We start from the raw sequence: 22289 nt of genomic DNA on the forward strand, positions 1-22289 counted from the left end.
TACTCAGTCCGTCAACTGAGAACTTGGTAAACTGGGCCCACCAATGTTAAATGGCCTCCTTGAGTAACAGTGGTTAGATCCAGAGCCAGACTGGAAGGGAGGTCTGATGACTCTACTCCAGGGTGCTGGTTGCTAAACTCCATGAAATCTTTTGTACATCTACCTGTCTTTGAACTTGCTGCCACCCACCTGCCTGCGTTCTGACACCCCTTGGAATCCACATGCAGATCGGTGGCACAAGCTTCTTTATTGGCCAGAATGGGCAGCGCATCAACATTCCAAAGCTAAGAGAATACAATGCACAGTAAAATCTTGAAAACTCAGGCAGGAACATTTACTTTTCCTTTGTTAAGTCAATGCAGTCTTCATAAAGAAAGATAGCACAGGTTCTACCATTTCTTTCATTCAAAAGATTGTAAAAAGGCAGAGTTTGGAATGATACCAAAAAAAAAAAAAAGAGATCTCGAGGGTTAAATATTTTTAATGCTGAATTATTGAGTGAGAAGGCAAGGGCGGTGTCTGTGCAGGGCAGTGGTGAGTGAAGGCAACGCCCACCTTTAGAAAACTTCCACTAACAGCAGGATGCACAAGCAAGGATGACAATCTGGCCAGCAGTCTTCATAAGACAAAGCCTGAATCCTGGAAAAAGCCAGTTCTTTGAATAGGAGTTAGAGAGAGATGGGCCCCATTGCTGCACAAGGGCAAGTGAGAGCGAGAGGAGAGAAGCTCTTTATCTTCACTAGCTGCGGGTTTCTTTTCCAGGCACACATGTGGCCTGCTTCCCCTGCAGAGCGCCCAGATCCTCCCGTGGAAGTGGTTTCAGCCCTCGCTTGGCCAGCGCTGGCATCGGGCTGATGAGCTGCCAGCGCCTGCGCTCCTCCGGGCAGCCCCTGGTCTGCGCCAGGAGCCCCACTCGGCGGGACCACAGCTCTGCCTTCCCTCGCCCCTGCCCCTGTCCTGGCAGCTCCCTCAGAACATGCTGATCTTTGGAAAAATATCACAGTTCTTGAACTGGAGACAGATTCTCTTCAGAAATCACATGGCAAAATGTTAGGAAAAAAGAAAAGGTTCTAAGACATTTAAAAATTCAAAACAGAAGACAATTAATCGGTTTTACACTAACCTTTACAACCTCAGTCTTTGAAATTTTTCAGTCCTTTACAGCAATCACTTCTGTGCTGCCCAGAGAAATGAGATGTGATTCTTTCTGAGTCATTACTGTGATCTCCCTCAAAGGAGAGCAAAGACAGTAATTAGTAAGTACCCACACCAAACCCGCCTCAAATTTGACATAAACTGCATTTGTCCTTTGCAGAGCTGGAAATGATAGCACTTCTAAGTCTTAGAATTTTCTCAGGAGTTTCTGTCATTTGGCAGACATTTCTGGAGTTGTTGCTTCTTACAGATCTTTTCCACTGTTAACTTCAAAAACAACGACAACAAAATAAAGACTTAAAAAAAATTAACAAATGGCACCACATTACCTTCAGCATGGAATCACCATCTGAAAGCATCAGAGGGGAGGGGAGGGGAAAAGTTATTAATAGAAATACCACCTTAGTTTCTTGGCAACACTGAAGTAGGTCCAGGAATTCATTCCAGAAACTATTTGCAGTTTCCAAAGTGGCTAGAACAGACCATCCACGAGAGTAATATCTTCGGGGGCAGTTAGACACTAGTGGTCCTTTCTGGCACAGTTTCTGAATATCCACAGAAGTACTGGTGTCAGGCATATGTGAGAGAAGCAGGAAAACTTGGTCAGAAAGTCATCCAGCCATCCAGATGTGGTCATGCATATTGGGTAAAACTCCACGCAGTTTTGTAGCCCTCAGAGGGTTTCCAGGGCATGGTTCAGGGAAGGGAACCCAGACTCGCCAATCTGAGGCAACAGCACTGAGAGTCCAGGGAGATGGAGGCAGCTAGAGCTCACAGGACAGAGTGAGAGAGGAGGGAGCTGCAGAGAGAGAACCCCGGGTCTGCAGAGGGTCCCTCTGGAAAATGCAGTAGGATCTACTGTCATCTTCTTATATCAATTCATACTGATTCCTGTTGTCTCACAGGAATGTGGCATAGGCAACGATATACAAAATGCTTTTGTTCTGTTGTCAGGGAAAAGCACTGTGGAACTTGATTTGTGCAGTCCAATTCAGTAGCCACCAGACACACATGACTGTTTAAATTTAAATTAATTAAAAGTAAATAAAGTTTATAAATGCGGTCACTCAGTTGCATCAGCTGCATTTTAGGAGCTCAATGGGCACATGTTGTGAGCAGCTGCTGTATTGGACAGCACAGATACAGAACATCTCCACCGCTGTTAAAAGGTCAATGGAAGAGTGCTGGAATAGATGATTTTAATACGTTTAAGAATGAATCACAGTTTTAAAACTAAGCCTTTTGACTTTCTCTTATACCAAGATTTTTTTGTGTATGTATATACCAATTTGATCTTAAATTTATTTATAAATTTTGAATAAATACAACACATTTTGAGATATAACTTTTAATTTCAAAGACATCTCATAACAATATTTTAAAAATTACCCTTCCGTTATAGTGAAATGTCTAGAGCAGGTACCAATTTAGCCTTCTAAGGCAGATGTCCAATTAATAGGTTGTCAAAGGAAACGAACATTCTTCCTGATAGCCAAGTTTCAGCAATAATAAATTCCTTTGTGTTCCTTCTCAAATGTCTGTTTGCTTGGACAGTTTCTCAAGTCACTTGTCTAGATCTTCTCATCCTGAAGCTCATGATATTGACATTTTTCTCCTGAATATGTAAATATGTAGACATTTTGAATATCTGGATATAGTAACAGTGAGTTAAACGAGCTCAATTCCACTTACTTCTGACAGATAAATTGGAAGCAGAAGAGTCTCTGCCATCATTATTAAGGGCAAGCATTTTCTCCAAGGCTATGAAAAGCTGTTCCTCTTGCTGCCTAAGCAGTTTCAATTGCAAAAGCAATTTACCACCATATGGATCCCTCCAGGAGACTTCGACTAGAGTAAAAAGGGAAACCTCTTCACATGGGGACTCGGGCTTTATGGCAGCTAGGGGTAGAGTTGTTGGGGATTAATTATAGAAAACAACCTACACTTCATCCTGTTCCCCCTCTGAGGGTCATGTGTCACCCAACAGAGCGCTGTGGGGTGGCTGAAGAGAGCTTCTCTATGGAAACCGCAAAGGGATTTATGGTAGAGCCAAGCACTGCAGCAGAATTAATTCTCTGGCTACTAATGCCCCAGTTTCCTCAGGCCTTGATGAGAACTGGGTGAAATTGTGCTAAGATGGGGGATTCTTCAAGACTGACATTACTTCATATGAAACTCTGACAAAGGGCTTTTAGACAGGCGTGAGGTCCCTGACATGGGCGGGAGTTGTGATGAGGAAAATGCATCACAAAATGTGCAAAGACTGAAGTGACCTTCTGAAGGTACAGCAGGGCTGGGGGAGGGTGGGATTGAGCAATGCAAGAGGGTTATTGCCTTAAGAATCATTGTTCTCTACTTCTTTCACCTTCAAGGTCCCATCAACATGAGACAAATTTCACTCTTAAGACGATCTTTCCTCATCCCTCAGATTTTTGCCTAGGAATCATACAACCATTGAAATCAAGTTCAGTTACCTTTTAAAAAGAAAGCTGTTAAGTGTGTTTTATAAAAGCAACAGTGTATATCCTATACAGACACTTGGAAAGGGGTCAATAATTACTTCGGTTTTTAGAGGTTTTGTTATCCTCAACTACTATCTTGTTAATCAGCACTCACTTGAACTGTTATGTTTCCATAAATATTTATGGGTTATTTAATATGTCATCATCTAAATTAACTCATGTATTGATATTCTTGACAAGGGTTACACAAAACATTGTGGTGGGTCACAGGTCACTAAGATATGTAGCAAAATCTGACTCAAAATCCTTGTACTTGATTGAAAAGGCACAGTTATCAACTTAAAATCCAGAATTACTAGGTCCAACGAGGAAATAAACTCTTGCTGAGAAATTGTTACCATAGTATTAATAGTCCATGAGTAATAATTTTGTAAAATAAAGCTGTAGATATTCATCACAGTTCAGTGTACATAGAGATTAATCCACCTAACAGATGCAAGCTTTAATATTTTTCCTGGGTTGGAGCAGGACTTTGGGAAAGGTACTTGATTTCTCTGGTTTTGAAAGTGTGACTCCTAAAAAATAAAGTATGGGGATGTCATAGCGACAAGATAAGCCTTTTTAGGGGGTAAATAATGTTCTAGCAGAGTATCTTCAGCAGGATTTATTGAAATATTGGCAAGCACTACTGTAAAACAAAGAGCAGGAGTTAGGCAGAGGTTCAAGTCTAGACAGCAGTCTGGCCTGTTTTGTTTCCCCTGAATATGCTTATGTATCTATATGCAGAGCCATACTGACCCCCCTAGACCCTGCGTGCAGGGTATAAGTCAAAGAGGATGCCGTATTTCAATGTCATTTCTGAAAAGGTAGCTGACTTACAAGGCAACCATCGTAGAATCTAAATAAAAGCATTCACTCTTGCTGATTTTTACCTCTTATAAATGAAGAAACAAAACAATGTAATGGAAATATGTGTAAGAATACTACGGTTCTAATTCCTATTCTGCAGGCACCATGACTACAGGCAAGCTCTTCCATCTGAATGGACTTCCATTTCCTTATCTGAAAACTGGGAGGACCGGATGTGCCTCGGGTCCCCACTAAAATGCCCAGGGGAGCCAGAAGTAGCCTGGCCTTAAGATGTAAAGGAAGCTGATACTAGGTCCTGTCAGGCCCCTGAAGACTGTGATAAAATGCACAGTCCTGACCTCCCACTGGGGACAGTCAGAACTCAGCTCCAGTCAATTGTCTCCAGGTGGAAATGCAGTCCCTGTGTTGCCATATCATCAGAATTTTCAGAAAATACAGAAACTCAGAATTTTATGTTAAATATTCTGGTTTTTAAATGTCAGCAGCTAATTAAAAAAAGAGCACAGTGAAGGCCAAACTAAACACAGGTGTGGGTGGGATGATGGGGCCTGCGCTGCCACGTGTGGGCTGGGGTCTGTCCCTGCTCTGTGGTTCTAACTGCTGGATGGAGAAGGGTGGTCCGGTAGCCCAGGGCACTGCTGTCTGCACCACTCTATTTAATCTTCTTTTCACTTGGTTTCATGAGCATATGAACACAGTAGGGAATCAGAGCAACCACAGTCAGTGGGATGGATGCACTTTTACAGAAAGACAGCACATAAAATAAGTGCTCTTCGTGAGTCGGGATCTTGATGAAATGGTAGAGCTGCAGTGTGGCCAACGAGGTCCCCGCGCAGAGCAACCGGAAGCTCGGCTTATAGCTGTTTTCCCCTCGACAGCTCCTAAGGAACATTTCGGAGTTGATTGCAAAGCCCAAGCCAAAGAGGACCCCGAGGTTTCTCACGAGTCCAGCAAAAGGTGTGGTGTCAATGTGGATCCAGTCGGGGTTGGCACACCACTTTTTGGCTATGGGCACGGACCATAGCAGGTCAATGTTGAGCAGCCTGAGAAGCAGGTAAAAGCCAAGTGCAAACAGGAAGAGGAAGAGGTTGGTCTTCAGGTATGTGCTCAGGGTGGCCGTTTGGATGCCTGGAGTGTGTTCAAAGGCCTCTGCCACCAGCATGCCTGGGGATTGGAAAGAGACACTGACAATGACTGTGTGTCCTTGAGCTCCTCGGGAATCATTCTTCTCTGCATTAAAGAGTTTAGCCATCGTTTTCAATGGTAAAGGGTTTTAGACACCCAGGTTCTATCAATTTTCTAAAGCCTTTTTTAGGCAGCAATTAAAAACACACGTTTGCCCGTGATGTTTTCACTATCCATGTTAGCCCAGAAGGATTGTTCTGGAGTTGATGGCACTGAGTGATAACCCACTTTATAGGCAGAACACTGACTTAGGAGCTTGCAATTAATATTTCAATTGCCATAGCCAATTAACTTAGAGAGCCTTTGTAAGGTATGTGGCGCTGAACAGTGGAAACTCAATCATGGTGATCACTGATGCAGGAATACAAAGCAGCTACTAAATGAAGTCTATAGTCATGGAATAATCACTTCACATGTTTCAGAGAGAATAGCATGGTGTGCAGGTTGGAGGGTCATTAAGTCCCCCAACCCAAGATGCAAGCACACTGTCTGAAGTGATAGTTTGAGGTTGGACTTAGCTCTAATCCAAGTGCAGAAAAGCCCATGTCACCAAGCAATTATGCATTTATACCACTGAGTGAGACTGTGCCACTGTATACATGGAGGCTATGAGAGGTGTGTTGAACCACTTAAGCTCCCAGGGTAGCATTTAGTATCAATGACTTTGCAGAATTACCTTTGAAATTGAAAAACTGATTGCCAGGGAGAATCTGACACCATTAAACAAATGAATCCAAAGCTTTCAAATGACACGGCTAAAGGTAAGTGATCATATTTACCACCAATTACTCCAAGAATAACTTGATGAGGAAAATGTGTTGCTATGAATACTCTGGAGATGCAGACACTGATTTGAATCAACCAAAAAAGACTCCAAAGAAATGACCAGGTCAGTCTACGATGGAAGAATAGATACAAGCGTAAAAAGCAAAGAAATTGTATCACTCATAAAATTAGGGGGGTGACACCAGATGATCCGTCTCAGAGGACTCTTCTAGCTGTGACATAACATCATGATTCTAGAGTCTTTTTTTTATTCAAATGTTTCCATGTGCTCCACAGGATTTAAAAGCTTTAACAAAAATGTTTCTACATTTCTCAATGAATTAAATTTAACCAGTGCTATATCCTGAGATTTTAATAAATGCTAAAAAGGAAGCCAATGTGACATCCTTAAAATAATGATAATTGTTTTAATGGTGTAGAGGAAATTCAAGTTTGGGGGTAATTACTAATGTCCAGAATGACCACGAACAAACCATATCTGTTTTTACACCCTGTCCTATGTGCTTCCTCCTTAACCTCCTCTCTCAACTTTTCTTTGCTTGGAGAAAACTCACTGGAGAGGCAGCTGCCACTGAGATGAAAAGCTCATGAGCATTACAGCAAGGGCACATTTTCATCGGGTTTAATTTCACGGATTCTCAAGAGTCCTGGTTCCTTGTTTTTTGAGATAGAGAAAATAAGGAACAAGGGAATTGACCTGTAGGTTTGGATTTGGATTAGAAGCAGCAATATATAAAAAAAAAAACCCATAAAAAATATTAGAACCAAGCATTGAATGTCGTTAAAAAAAAATTGTTAGCAATATCGTGTTTCAGGAATCCCTGAATAGTTTGTTCCCGATAAACAGACCAAAATTTGGTTATAGAAAGATTAAGAAATAGAAATGAAACTTCCAAAGAGGAAATAAGCAGGGGTTATCCATGTAGAGGAAGAATAAACAAGGATTTGGTAATGCGAAGGTAAGGAGTAGGCACACAATAAATTTTTATAGATGAAAGAAAAAAGGGAGGTACAATAATTTTTTTTTCTTAGGAAAAACACATATTTTTTCTAGATTTAGTAATTGGGGGAAGGAATGAATTATAGAGAAAAGGCAAGGCTTGTCTAGATTCCCACTCTGAAAATTATCTATGGATAGAAAATGCTAACTTCTTTAAATTATAACACCATTCTACTATTGTTGTTGTTTTGGGTTGGATAATGAATACATTAAAGCATACAGGCCATGGTCTCATTAGAATAAACTTTAAACATGCCCAAATTCCTTTGGTCATTTGTTTCGTATATTATCCAATACTACTCTTAAAAGTGGAACATGTGATGGATCTTAAAAATGTTTTATTTTAGAAGAAACTTTTATAATAGTATATATTGTAGTATTTTTTCAAAAATTAAACTGGCAAATCTAGTCTCAAGTAGCCTAATAATTTATGACTAAAATGGTGCTCAGGATTGTTTTAAGGATAGTTAAAGGATTTCAGGAAAGAAGACAAAGAAACAGCCCAATTCCTACAAAATAGTGAATAATCTTAAAGTTCTAGGCCTTTCTAAACATTAAGAAATCTTCTAACATTAAATCTACTAACATTCAAATTTAAGTTTTTATCAGGAATGTTTTTAATTACAAAGTTTGTTTAGTCTTCAGAGCTAGAATATTTGTTATTGATGTCAAAAGCATTGACTATTCAAAGGAGGAAGCATAATTTCACTGAATAAACTGATGCGTTCAAGGGGAATGATGATTCTCAAAACTTCCAGTTAATCTTAAAGCAAGGACTATGCATGCAAAAGTAATTCCTTATACTGTATAATTTTATTTTATTTTGCTATATTGTATAATTTTAGATGATTTATTTATGAGCTATCAAAATAATTATTGCATTTTGGAAATCCAAAGGCACGGTTAGCAAATCATTCATCAGTTAAACATTTCCAACTCTGTAAACTGGAAATAGCTTTGAGCTAATTAGGACATTATCTTAAAGCAAAATATTAGTTTTTTATTCATTTTGTTATTTTGGCTATGAATGAACAGAATAAGCATATTTCATTCAACAACTAAAAGTACTCTAAAATGAATTTTTAGACACGACTTTCTGTATTCTAAACTGTCATATTCCAGTGCTACACAAAATGCAGCCAAGCTGACCTGTGCAGAGTGATAGAGAGCTTATCCATCCGAGTGACAGTGTGGCTCAGGGCAGCTGTTACCATGACGTACCAGACACACGATGAGCCCATTGCATGGCCAGATGGACTTCCTGCAACAACAAAGTATCAATCCATGTGAAAGGTGCCTAATTAACTATTGAGATCAGAAATGGACAATAGAACAGCATATTTACCATGAAAATGACAAATAACTCAGGAACAAACCACAGGGCACAGGCTATATGCAATGTTTAGAAGTAGCTAGAAATAAGGTAAATTGAGGCCGGGCGCGGTGGCTCACGCCTGTAATCATAGCACTCTGGGAGGCCGAGGCGGGTGGATCGCTCAAGGTCAGGAGTTCGACCAGCCTGAGCAAGAGCGAGACCCCGTCTCTACTAAAAATAGAAAAAAATTATATGGACAACTAAAAATATATATATAGAAAAATTAGCCGGGCATAGTGGCACACGCCTGTAGTCCCAGCTACTCAGGAGGTTGAGGCAGGAGGATCGCTTGAGCCCAGGAGTTTGAGGTTGCTGTGAGCTAGGCTGATGCCACGGCACTCACTCTAGCCTGGGCAACAAAGTGAGACTCTGTCTCAAAAAAAAAAAAAAAAAGAAATAAGGTAAATTGAGTCACTATTTCAAAAACTTTTTTTTCCAGATTTTCAAACTCAATGAATTCCAGAAATCAATATATTCAAGGCTAATTAAGAACTAAGGTTGTTGCACCAAAATCTTCCACAACCCTACTCATTCTTCATATCTAATTGTTTTTAATTGACAAGGAAATTACTTATATTGGATCTTGAATCAGTTTATTTGCCTTGGGCTGAAAAGTCAAACTAAAGAATAACATTATGCCTGTGGTTTACTGATTGACTTACAAACGACTGCTGTATACAAGTAGCTACCTCTATGCCTATCTTGTGGCCGCTGCAATGAGAATCTTTGTTACAAAATAGAGGATTAAAATAAAGAATGAAGAAAAGCTGTAAAGGGGGCATTAATCCTAGCAGAAAAAGCCTGCAGTCAGGTAGGCTTTCTATTTCCAGAATTTTTCCATGTTGCTTAATTTTTTTTTAATCACTTTACTTAGGTATTCTCCCTGATTTTATTTTATTTTAATTTTTTTTTTCCTAGTGGAAGTTCTTTCAGGCTAAACACCAGTCTCTTTTTTAAAAACAAAACACCAGTTTCTTTTTTGTTAAACAAACCTATTTCTTATCTGCAGGAATTTTCAGAGCATTTTATACACTTAAGTGAATTGTAAATCTTCAAGGACAAATATAGAATGAAGTTTCTCTGTCTCTCCCTCTCTTTCTCCCCATCTCCCCATCCCGGACTGCCTTCCTTCTTTTTCCAGAAAATGTCTCATAAGATGGAACACATGCTGGGAAGTACTGGTATAGACCAAAATAGCATTTCAGTTGTGTCAAATATTGTCCATCCCTCCATTCAGCAATTCTTCACTCATTGTTTTCACAGAAATAAAATACACATCATCCCTGCCCTGATGTACTGCACAGTCTAGGCAGCCAGATATACAAAGAATTATAGCACAGTGTGATAAGTGACATTGAGGCAGGAGATCAGAATAGAGAGCACAGGTGGGGCAGAATGGTAGGAACAAAATTAGGGTCACAGATCAATGAGAACAAAAGCTATGGTCAAGCTGCTATGGTAACCATTATAGAAACACCTTGTTTACTCCTATCTGGGGAAGCCCCTCAGGAGGCCCCTGTGCTGATGGAGGACAAGGGTGTCCTCCAGTGACTCTGACTTCATTATATCATTATTACCATATATTATTGTCCCCCTGAATGAATGGGTTTTGGAAGCCATGATACTTCTGAGCCTGAACGGATAAAGTAAAAAAACTCCCTGCCCTATGGATGGGAGGAGATAACATTCTCATTGGCCAGGGGGAAGGCAACACAAGAATGAGGAAGTCAGAAGAAAGAAAAGGGGAAGCCAAAGAGACCCCAGGGCCACTGCTCTCTTGGACATGTGCGGGCTCCTACCACTCTTCTGGAGTGTTCTATCACGTGCTCATCTTCCTTGACACCCTGGTCCATGTCTGGTGGTGTACTTGCTTAATAAACTTCTTTCACTTTGCTCTGCTACTTTGGTATTTGGTTTCAAGTCCTTGTCTCTAAATACAAGGACTGAGGAAGATTGCACACCGGTAACAATATAAAGACATATGTATAGTTTTATGGGAGCAAAAAAGAAATATATTTAGAAAACTCATCAAAAACTTATACATTCACTACACTCAGGGTTCATTTCAAAGGATACCAAACGGCAAGAATTTTATGCTATATAACAAAATATGGTGAGGTACAATATAACATACTCTCATAAATTAAAAAAAATATGTAATTTTCCTTTATATATTTCAAAAAAACCTTTTTACAGTCTTAGACTCAATTTCCACAATAAAGATTTTACATTCATACAGAATCTTACTTATAATTAAAAATGAAGTGGCCCAAGAAATCTGTTAATCTACTATATACATGAGAGGAAAAAAGAAATTTTAAAGAAATTGTTCTAAGGTTAGAGATAATCTTTACTGGCAATACTAATATTGGGAAGTCCTTACCTTTCTTACAGAAAACTCATCTCTTCTTCCCTCGGTCATGAGATTCTCTCTCAGAAGCCCTCTGATAACTTCGAAAGTTGCTCAGGAGCAGATAAATCAACATTTCTAGGATCTTAATATACTCCTTTGAATTCATTCTAGCTAACTGGTTTTTGTTTGTTTTAGTATCAAGCCATTACATTCTTCCACAAAGTAAATGCACAAATATAAAATCATTTGGGGAGTATTCTCCCAGTCTACCCTTTCGCAGATAACAAAATGGAGTTTGATTATTCATAAAATTTCTTTCCTTCCTCATTAGCAATTTTAATGGTTATCAACTTTTAGCATTCTCCCCCATGACATTTTCTTTAATACCCTATATCATATCAGTTATTAGATGATAATCATACATAATTACTCTTCGCTGGAGTGTCTTTAGTGACTTGAGGCTGCTGTGATTGCTTACCTGGACCTGTTTCACATGTAGTAGGGAACTGTTCAAGGCACGGACTTGAGCGATTTGGGTAAATCTGAGTTTCTTGAACCCACCAGTAAGGCCGATGACCAAATAATATCCTGTATTTAAAGAAATATAAATATGCATATATATTTAAATGCACAGCTATTACTTAATTGGAGACTAGCTATTCTTTCCTATAAAAATGACTCAAGCAGGGGGGTGATGGGGGAAAGTTCATGATTAAGAGACTTTGAAAGAACTTGGGTTCTGGTCTCTCACTCATTATAGAGGATGATAGTCATTTGGGGTTTTGGCACCCAAGTTTCCCATAAACATGGGGGATTTTTTCCCTGCAGGGGCTATCCTGTGGGTGCGTTGGGTACTTAGACTGGGAACATCAAAGTGGTCCCTGGAATCATCAATCTGTTCATTATGATGCTGCTCATTTAACTGACTACTTGGTTAATCACAGAATATGTGTTATAGATTTTTGGAATTTACTTATAAGTCATTAAATTACACATTTCTATGCTTTCTTAAAGTTCTTAAAGTTTATGAATCTGGTGTTTCAAGTTTACTGGTATGTTTGAAAGATTTTCCAAATAAAACCATACACATCTGAAATTTGTTCATTAAGCCAAAGCTACAAATTTAAGAATACGTTTTAGGAAAAATGAAACAAAACAGAAGTCTTACCATTTAAATATAAGATTGAACCAATCCCCAATGACTGCTACCCATATCATCTTGGTTCCAACTGTTTGATTAAGTTGAAACCAAAGTGGAAAATAAATAGAAAAGATATTCCGGGGGTCTCCAACATTGGACATAAAATTTAGAAAATCGTAGCAAGCTCGGTAGTCCTTCTGCAAATGCTGAATTATGAGCACTCCATTCCTATGAAGGAAATCCATCTTGAAAAAGAGGGAATTCTAAACACAGAGCAATTGGAGCTGAAGTGCTGTGGGTCCCGCTGTTTATATACTGTACCTTCGTAGCATTTCTGGCCATTATTGCAGCATGTGACACTGACCATCTGTGGAAAGGGCACATCTGTTCTCCTCTGCTGAAAAGCTCATCTGTTTATGATTTTAATTGGTGGTAAAGAGGTGAAGTACATGCTGATCTGTGGCAATTTGAAGGGAAATTTGGATAGAAACACAATGAATTTCTTATGTAACCTCCCTCTTGTGTGAACAGTTGGATCATGTTTGTTCGAAATTTTTTGCACAGTTCATTTCCTTCAAGGAAAGACATTAGCAATTTCTGTGTTTGGCTAGAAGACTTTGCAAATAATTATTGTATGTCAAATAGCTCTAAAAGACATGCATTTTAATTTAGGATAGGCTGTAGCTCTCTATTTTACTGGGTCTTTGGGGAAAACAGTTGAGTAAATATCTGGGCATGAAAAATATATGATATGACAGATTATTTTCTGATCATAGATTTTAAACTAAGAATAGTTTGATATTTCTTTATTGGCAAAGAGCATGATAGAATATATGAAGACTGGAAGGAAATGTGTTGCTTTGTGACGATGAGGCAAGAAAGCAGAAATGGAAGTCACTTTGAAAATAATTGAGTCTTCTCTTATTGACTAGAGAATACAGTTGAGAGTATTGGGGAATGGCTCATGTGAGAAAGATAGGAACAGATTTCCAAGGGTTTTTGACTAATCAGGAAAATTGTGGAGAACACAGTGTTCAGCAGCAGTAAGTGGGAAGCAGCAGAAAAAACATGCAGATTGAGAATGAACAGAAAGGCAGTGCAAAGAGACGCATGGGTCCAAGTCAGAGTGAGATGTTGGTTTTAGAGAGCTAAGTTCTGTCTGGGAGTATTAGTGGGAAAGCGATTAAGCCCCATCAGGTGGCCGAGGGGGGTAAGCCCCATCAGGTGGCCTTACCTTACTATTCAGGTTGTTGTCTTCACTGATCGAGGTCCCCTTCACTAGAAACCTTCACAGGCTATGCATGTCACTTTGAGTTTCTCCTAGAGTTGTGTCCCATCATTTAACAGCACCACTGTTGTTGGCTTTCAGTGTCTATCTGGCTCTTCGGGTCCTCTCTTGCCTCCTCTGCAAGAAATGCTTTAAAATCCTTTAAAGGGGCTTTGCGTTGTGGCTCGCCCCCATAATCCCAGCACTTTGGGAGGCTGAGGAGGGAGGATCACTGAGGCCAGGAGTTCACGACCAGCCTGGGCAACATGGTAAGACCCTATCTCTAAAAAAACCTTAAAAATTAAGCTGGCCATGGTGGTGTGTTCCTGTAGTCCCAGCTATTCAGGAGGCTAAGGCAGGAAGTATCACTTGAGGTCAGGAGTTAGAGGTTGCAGTGAGCTATGATCACACCACTGCACTCTAGCCTGGGCAACAGAGTGAGACTATGTCTCAAAAAAAAAAAAAAAAAAAAAAAAAAAATTAAATTAAATTAAATTTAAAAATCCCTTAAAACCTTTTGTGGTGCTTTTTAAACATGCCATAATTTTGTCTCACTCCAAAATCAATTAAATTTCTGGTGATGGGACCTGGGCATTGGTATTATAAAAATACTTCCTAAGTGGTTTCAGTGTGGAATAAGGGTTTGGAATCAGTGTGCTAAAGCAATCCATATGAGGCATTAGCCTTGACTAATCAAAGTCTATGCTTCTGGCTTTTTTATTTTGCATATTCAGGTTCTATAATTTCCATAATCTCTTTAATGAGCCACGAGAAAAGACTCATTCTTTTTCTAAGAAGTATCTGAGCTTCATAATTCATAATATTCATTTTCTTCAGAAATGTCTTATCCTTAAATCAGGATGTGAAAGATATCAAATACATTTTGTCTTACAATTAAAAATTAAACTTCCTGCTCATTCACTACTTCAGAGTCTGTGGACTATGATGAAATTGGCTGCATATAAGCCTTTCATCTTAGGTAGTTAGTTTAGAAAGACTGTCTCTGGGGAACTATCTGGTTCTGTAGACTGTGGGATAATTAACTGAAGCCAAAACACCTTGATTTCTTTTGCCCTTTAACAGGACCTGCTAATCTGTTTATTCCTCACAGTTCATCATTTTTAGTCTTTTCACACCGTGGCTTGTGTGCACCTCCTCAGCCGTGCTTCCTCTGACCGCATCCTCACCACTCCTCTGGCAAGGCTTTCTCTCAAGCACTCTTTCCTCTCAGGGGATTGTATCAGCCTGCGAGGGCTGCTGTAGCAAAGCACCAGGCTGGGTGGCTTACACAGCAGACACACATTTTCTCACAGTTCTGGAGACCAGAGTCAAGGTGTTGGCAGGATTGGTTTCCTCTGAGATCTCCCTCCTCGGCTTGTGCTCCCTGTGTCTTCACATGGTCTTCCCTGTTGTGTGGGTGTGTCCTAATCTCCTCTTCTTATAAGGACACAAGTCATATTGGATTAGGATACACCCTAATGACCTCATCTTAACCACCTCTTTAAAGACCCTGTCTCCAAATACAGTCATATTGGGAAGTGCTGGGGTTCAGGCTTCAATGTGAATTTTGAATACAATTCAGCCCATGATAGGGATTTAAACACAATTTATAATTATATATTTATGTTGAGCTTACATATTTAGTACCTCTCTCTTGCAAAACCACAGTATAAGCTCCATAAAACAAGAGATCAAGTCTGCTTTGTGTACCAGCCACTAGTGCAGTCCCCAACACAGGCCCGTGCAGGCGCTGATTTCCCATGAAGCTGGCAAAGTTTTTTTTTAGGCCCTAAGATGGCAGTTTGTTGCTGGGAGTTGTAGAGTATATTCATAATTTCATATTCTTTTTTTTTTTTTTCTGAGACAGAGACTGGCTCTGTTGCCCAGGCTAGAGTGCCATGGCATCAGCCTAGCTCACAGCAACCTCAAACTCCTGGGCTCAAGCGATCCTTCTGCCTCAGCCTCCCAAGTAGCTGGGATTACAGGCATGTGCCACGATGCCCAGCTAATTTTTTCTCTGTATTTTTAATTGTCTGGCTAATTTCTTTCTATTTTTAATAGAGACAGGGTCTCACTCTTGCTGAGGCTGGTCTCGAACTCCTGACCTCAAGTGATCCTCCTGCCTCTGCCTCTCAGAGTGCTAGGACCACAGGCGTAAGCCACCGCGCCCAGTTCATATTCTTTTTATTACAGAGAACCTTTAGATTTCACAAGACCTGGAACTGCCCTTGGGCCCATCATAGTTATTTGGTAAATATTTACTGAATGAATGAATTATTAAACAAAGGTTGATAGGAATACTAACTTATAAAAAGGCTATGTTTAAAAACTATGTGTGTTATTTGGTTAGTGCAAACTCAAAATGCATTTTTCCACAGAGATAATGTTAGAAAATGGCAAGGTCAAGAAAGCTTATTTAAGGTAGAGAGAAGTATATAAATGTTTATCTAAGAAATGGGTAATATACGTGTGTGTGTGTATCACACACACATCTGCTTGTGTTTAAAGAGAATAGAATAATAAACGAGCTCAAATTGTTCTTTGTTTGAGGGGAGAGGATGTCACATTGTCACTTGGGCCAGAATGCAACGGCGTCATCATAGCTCATTGCAACCTCACTGGGCTCGAGCCATCTCCTGCCTCAGCTTCCTGCCCGACTAATTTTTCTACTTTTTGTAGAGATGGAGTCTCGCTTTTGCTCCGGCTTATCTTGAACTCCTGGTCTCAAGAAATCCCCCCACTTTGGCCTCCCAAAGTTCCGGGATTACAGAAGTGAGTCACTGTGCCTGGCAAAAAAAATTTCTCTAAGTTTACCTAAAAGGGAGAAAAGAGACTAAAGCAGAGGGAACAGGGATAAAAACTAGACTTCGAATATACTTATTTTATGGATTTGACTTTGAAACTGTGTAAATATTTTATGTAATATAAAACAAAATTAAAATCAAAAGCAATTCATACTATATTTTAAAAAGGAAACAAATGAAAACCACACCTGACCCATCATACTTGTAAGCTTTTCACTTCAAGCTTTTCAGCACTTACATGTATTTTATGATTTGTTCCTGTGAGAAATCTCTTCCTCAGTGTTTCCTTAGTCCTCCCCAGTTTGTCATTGCCACTAGAGTTGGCATGGCTCAGGGTGGGGACGCACCCCAGGACCTATCCTATGTGGACCCAACAGGAGGGAGATACAGGAGGTTGGTTCTTTCTGACACTAATAATCTTCCAGTGAAGGTTTTCCCTTTACTAAGAACCTGCCTGACAAGCTGAGTCATTTCAAAGCCAAGGTTGTTAGAGTTCAAGGTCTGTCCAAAATCAATTCACCAAGTGATGATGGAACAAAGCCACGTTCAAGCTACCCAGATCCAAAAGATCTACCTTTACATCCTCTTTTTGAGATTGTCTTTCTCAAAGTGTGATCTATGGACCACCTGCCTCCTGCTACCTGCGTGTGGTTTCCAGGCCCACTCCAGATCACAGATCCCGACTCTTTGGGAACGAGGTACAGAAATGGGCGTTTTAGAAAGCTTCCTACATGGTTTTCATACACATCAAATTTTATTAATAGAAGCTCTGTCTTAATTCATCCCTCCCTTGAAACAAGGTGTCTACACCCCTCCTGTGCCTCCTATGTGGAGTTGTACCACTTCCTTGTACCACTTTCTTAACTTCTGCCTTAATGCATTTTTTTCTCGTTTACCTTATTTAAGATCTGTATTATTCCACTCTTTCCCATAGATGAAGGCTTGGTCTGTTCTTGTATCCCTCCTTTTGCTCATTTTTTTACCTAAGACACATGGTTAATACTAAAAAAAAAATTTAGCTATAATTAATATTATTCTCATTTTGCCAATAGTAAAAGTGGAGTTGAATTCCAACTCTGAAATTCTTCCTCAGAGTAGAAGTAGGGCAAAGTCATATAAGTTTTGCTCCGATATATGATTCTTATGTTGCTTCTCTTTTTACTCTAACATCTCTGCCTCTTCTTCCCTCTTTTTTCTTCTCTCCCTCTCTTCCTCCCTTCTGTCCTGCCCTCCCTCTTCCTCACAATGAATATTTAGTTATTTAACTCTTTGCAGTGGTCAGTGTCTTCAACCTCACCCTCCAGCCTGAGAACAAAGACAGCTCCAAGAGAGCAGAGACATGTCTGAGTTGTTCACTATTGCCTCTGGGAATCAAGCCAAATGTCCTCCACACATTAAATACAGGGTCTTCAGACAATTGCACAGCCAACCACCATTCCTTCAGGATCAACTCCTTTTCCTCCTGCTGTAGCAGAGCTCTCCATTTGATTCCTCCAAGTGTTCCACAACTAGAACTCTGCTGTGCCAGAAAAAAGCACTTTTGGAGTGGAAGAAATCTTTATGAATATGTCCTTTGGGGTCTAATCTTAGCCAAATCTCTTCAGTCACCAGGCAGTCTATAATGTGAATTAACTTATTTATGGGTCAGTGAACTTCCTAAAATTGCATGCAAAATGTTCATGCTTGTATGCATTTGTTGGAAGAAGGCCACAGTTTTCACCAGATTCTCAATGGAATTCCTGACCCAAACTAATGAAGCACAGTGCTGGAATCCCATGCGCTGTCCATGGTGCTTCTGCTGGGATCCCTTCATCCCCCTAGTTTCCTTAGAGATGTCTTCAGAACTCCAATCACCCCAGCATGATTTGCTTGTCTTAATGACTTCCTTCCTCTTAATGACTCTTTGTTTTTTAAAAATATTTGCTACTTTTGATACCTCACTGCGCATAATGGGCTCAAGCGCAATCCAGGAAAATATAAGAGGTGCTAGATCACTGTCGTTTCTTATAATTGAATAATATTCCATTGTATACATACACCAAATTTTAATAATCCACTCATGAATTGATGGTTTGTAACCTCATAATATCCTGAAATTAAAAAATAATATTTGCTACTATAGCTGGTCCCAAAACCCTATACTGCTGCCTTGTTTTTAGTTAATCCCAGTAGTTGAATACTTCCAGTTCTTTCTAGAAAATTCTCAGTCTGATTCATTTAAATTCTCCTGAGGTTTTGATTTATAGTAAATCCTGCCTGTTTTACGTAGGACTGAGGCTAGAATTTCTTTGGTATGTTTCACCAATGAAATATTATATAACCACAAGATATATTCTTATCATAAAATGAACCATTCATCACTAAGTTATAATGCTCACTGCAATTCAACATCACTCAGAGATATTTGACTTTAGCTTGTGTTACTTATGCAGTGGCAGTAAACAAAAATATATTTTGGAGGAATTGACCTTCAACGTCTCTGCATGGTCATTATCCTTTTACCACCAACTTATTTGCCGTCTCTAAAATAAATTATGTTTGAGATCTCTCCAGTGTCACCTAGCAATGTAAAATGGATTTATTTCAGACAGAGTTTAGACCCTAGTGACTTTCAGAAAATCATTACCTCCACTCTGGCTAGCATCCCGGAAATATTGGCATTCCATAATGACACTATTATAAATGATCCTGCTGCAGCTGTTCCAGGTACCCCCTCCTTTAGTCTCATTATGTACTCTTCCCTAGAAATGATCATGACCTATACATCTATAAGCTTTTTCTTGGATTACAAAGGACCCAACCGAGTTGCCCATTGAGTACTATTAATTTTCTTCACAGTAGAGTTAAGATATTGTATAGCTGTATTCATATTTTATAGATGACTTAGAGTCCTTACTATGTGTAATGCAGTAGCTCTCAAACCTAAGTGTGCATGCAACTCACCTGGAGGGCTTGTTTAAACGCAGACTATAGGCATCCATTTCCAGAGTCTTTGATTCAATAGGAGTGGAGTGGAGTCTGTGAGTTTGTATTTCTAACAAGTTTCCAAATAATGTTGATGTTGGGTGGGGAACCTCACTTTTCAGAAGCACTAGTGTAAGACACTGACTCTGGCACAGGACATAGATCATACCTTAAGAAGCTTGTGGTCTGGTAGGGGAGAAAAGATATTTACATAAATAACATTATCATTGTGCCCTTAGAAGTGAACAGAGAGAGTAAATGGAAAAGCAAAAAGGAAAGGCAGATATAACTTTCAGTCTATGAGATTAGGGAGCTTTTGTGGGGGAGGTGGCAAGTAACTGGGCCTTGATAGATGGGTACAATTTAGAAATGAAAAATGTAGGATGAAAGGGGAAAATATATTCAAGAATATCATGGAAGTAATACCATTATCACACCCAAAGACATTAACTTCAATACATTGTATTTAAAAGCTGTAAAAGAAATCCCCATTTTTGACATTTATGAGACCATTGAAAAATTGCACATAAAGTAGTCAAATTCATAGAGACAGAAAGTAGAATGGTGGTTGCCAGGATCTGAGGGGAGGAGACAATGGGATTTATTGTTTGATGGGCACAGAGTTTTAGTTTTGCAAGATGAAAAGAGTTCTAGAAATGGATAGTGGTGATGGTTGCACAACAGTGTGGATGCACATAATGTCACTGAACTGTACACTTAAAAATGGTTAAGATGGTGAATTTTATGTTGTGTATTTTACTTCAGTAAAAAACCTGAATATTTTTCTCATTATATTGAATATTTTCTGGGTGCTTGGAAATGTACTCTCTTTTTTTCTGAAGCTCTGATATCCTTCATCTTTTTTTATTTTAACAATTTTATTGAGATACTGTTTGTATACCATGAACTTCATCATTATAAATGTACAATTCAAGGATTTTTAGGAAATTTATACAGTTGTCAACAATTGCCACAACCGTTTTAGAACATCTTCATCACCACAGAGAGTTCCCTTGCGCCCTTTGGCAGTCAATGCCTGCTTCCACTCCTGGCCCCGAGCCAAAACTGAACTGCTTTCTGCCTCTATGAATCTGTCTTTTCTGGTTATTTCACATAAATTAAATAATATTATATGTATTCTTTTGCATCTGGCTTCTTTCATTCAGCATAAAGTTTTGAAGTAGTTTTTCATGAATAAATGCTTCTTAGTTTGGTATATGCCATTAGTCAATTTCCAAGGCACTGAAATGATCATTGGGCCAAGTTTTATAGGGTTTTTTTTGAGGGGACAGGGAAGAAGATTTGGTGACTTCCTCCCTCCACCATGCTGGAGGTCCCAGCCCTTTCCTCATTTTATTATTTTTTTTAATTCTGGGGAAGAGACAAAAGATTCCAGGCAGAACGTAGCAGTGAAGGCTGACTTTTTGGATACTGTACTTTGATTACAGCAATAGTCAGAGACTTGTTTTCTTAAATCATCTATTCTAGAGCTTGATGCAGGTCATTCAGAAATATAGAGGGTTGAAAGTTTCTGTTCAAGAATCTTTTGAATACAATGAGCATTTTCTATATCAGAGGCCCTTAATCTGGAATCTGCAGGAAGAACTTTCTTCTCTTCTGAATTCATTTTAAATACTTTTTATCATTTCCAATTTTCTTAGTGAATGGACATTTGAAAGTACATATATAAGCATTTTTGGAGTTCAGAATAAATGTGGATGTCATAAAGAGATTCTTACACTTAGTAGTTGGGGAACTTCTGGTCTAAACCATGGCATTACTCATTATCATTTCTAGCCTTAGCTCTGCCTCCAAGATGGAAAGTATTTACCCAGCAAGGTTATGTGCCATAGAGGACAATGACCTTTTCTCCTTGTACCCCATGGTCCTTCACCCATTAGAGAAAAAAATAAATTTTCAGGAAAGGAGCAATGGAGCTTTCAGTCAGCCTGAGCAAGTGTCTTTATAATCCCCATTCAGAAACACCTCCAGACTGAGAAGATGTGCCCTCTTTCTACTCCCCACCCTGCAGAAACCCCACCTTGGGTCACAGACTGTATCCCAGAGAAGAAAGTGCTCTCAACTAGGTACATGGTACATAATAGATACTCAATACATCTTGGAGAGATTGAAACGAAAGGCGCATAAGTATGGTGGTGGTGGTAGTGATGGTGGTGCTGTGTGGCAGTAATGGAGGGGTTTATGTTTTTCCCTTTCTAAAGCTGATAAAACTAGAGGCCCTATTCTATGAGCTGAGCAGAAAGAAGAGCTTGTTGTCCTAGTTACGCTTGGGGAATTAGAAAGAAATCATTCACCAGTCTTCCAGAGATGAACATTTGGACAAATGACATAGAAATTTCTTCCTCATGCCTTGGTTGGGGAAGAGCCCTGAGAAAGAATAAAAGACAATGGACACGCTGGGGCTGTCCTAAAAATTGCACATTGGTAGGGCAATCACCCCCCTCAGTCCAATGTCCAGAGAGAGCAAGGATCTTCACTCAACAGCCTGATAAAGGCCAGTGTAAAAACTCAGTGAGCAATTTGTCAACATGATACCAAATCAGCACCCTTCCATGAATCTTATTAAGTACTGTATTCACTAATCCAGGGCAGTGAAAACCCTGGAAATGAACACTATCACTCATTCAGCTGAAGTTCTGAGATGCTCCATTCGTAAAATTTTGCTTTAAGGTAAATACTATTAGATATCTAAAAATTAGAAGTTCTTGGGCAAATATTTGTGAAATGAAAGGAGGCTTATTGCAGCAAACTATATAACTCACTTTATTAATAACAAGTCCCTAGGCTGGGAAGCTTATTTTTGGGTACATTATGATGTGTTAAATATTAATAATAATAACTTATCCTGATTCCGTAGGTCTTTATTTAGCTCTTGGGGATAGAATGGCCAATATCTGGTAACCCTG

The 22289-nt window shown here is 39.4% G+C and overlaps 1 protein-coding gene across 2 annotated transcripts; it reads right to left on the reverse strand.

The window, feature by feature from the left end:
- Positions 1-5139: 5139 nt before the first annotated feature.
- Positions 5140-12572, reverse strand: G6PC2 (glucose-6-phosphatase catalytic subunit 2). 2 transcript variants are annotated; one of them, XM_069471674.1, is made up of 5 exons: positions 12355-12572; positions 11665-11774; positions 8608-8719; positions 6452-6567; positions 5140-5651 (listed from the first exon to the last, which is right to left on the reverse strand). In XM_069471674.1, the coding sequence occupies exons 1-5, from the start codon at positions 12570-12572 to the stop codon at positions 5140-5142; spliced, it is 1068 nt and encodes a 355-aa protein (XP_069327775.1). The 2 variants fall into 2 exon arrangements, with proteins under 2 accessions (XP_069327775.1, XP_069327784.1); XM_069471683.1 differs by lacking the exon at positions 6452-6567 and having other exon boundaries at positions 5627-5651.
- Between the last annotated feature and the right edge of the window lie 9717 nt (positions 12573-22289).

Source organism: Eulemur rufifrons, chromosome 1 (genome assembly GCF_041146395.1).
Source record: "Eulemur rufifrons isolate Redbay chromosome 1, OSU_ERuf_1, whole genome shotgun sequence".
Lineage (NCBI taxonomy): Eukaryota > Metazoa > Chordata > Mammalia > Primates > Lemuridae > Eulemur > Eulemur rufifrons.

Excerpts from the sequence above, each read along its gene's own strand:
- G6PC2 (XM_069471674.1), bottom strand. The coding sequence starts at position 12,572 with ATGGATTTCCTTCATAGGAATGGAGTGCTCATAATTCAGCATTTGCAG. Across the intron at positions 11,775-12,354 it reads TTCAATCTTATATTTAAATG|GATATTATTTGGTCATCGGC; the intron begins GTAAGACTTCTG and ends CTTTAAATACAG. Across the intron at positions 5,652-6,451 it reads TATTCTTGGAGTAATTGGTG|GCATGCTGGTGGCAGAGGCC; the intron begins GTAAATATGATC and ends TCCAATCCCCAG.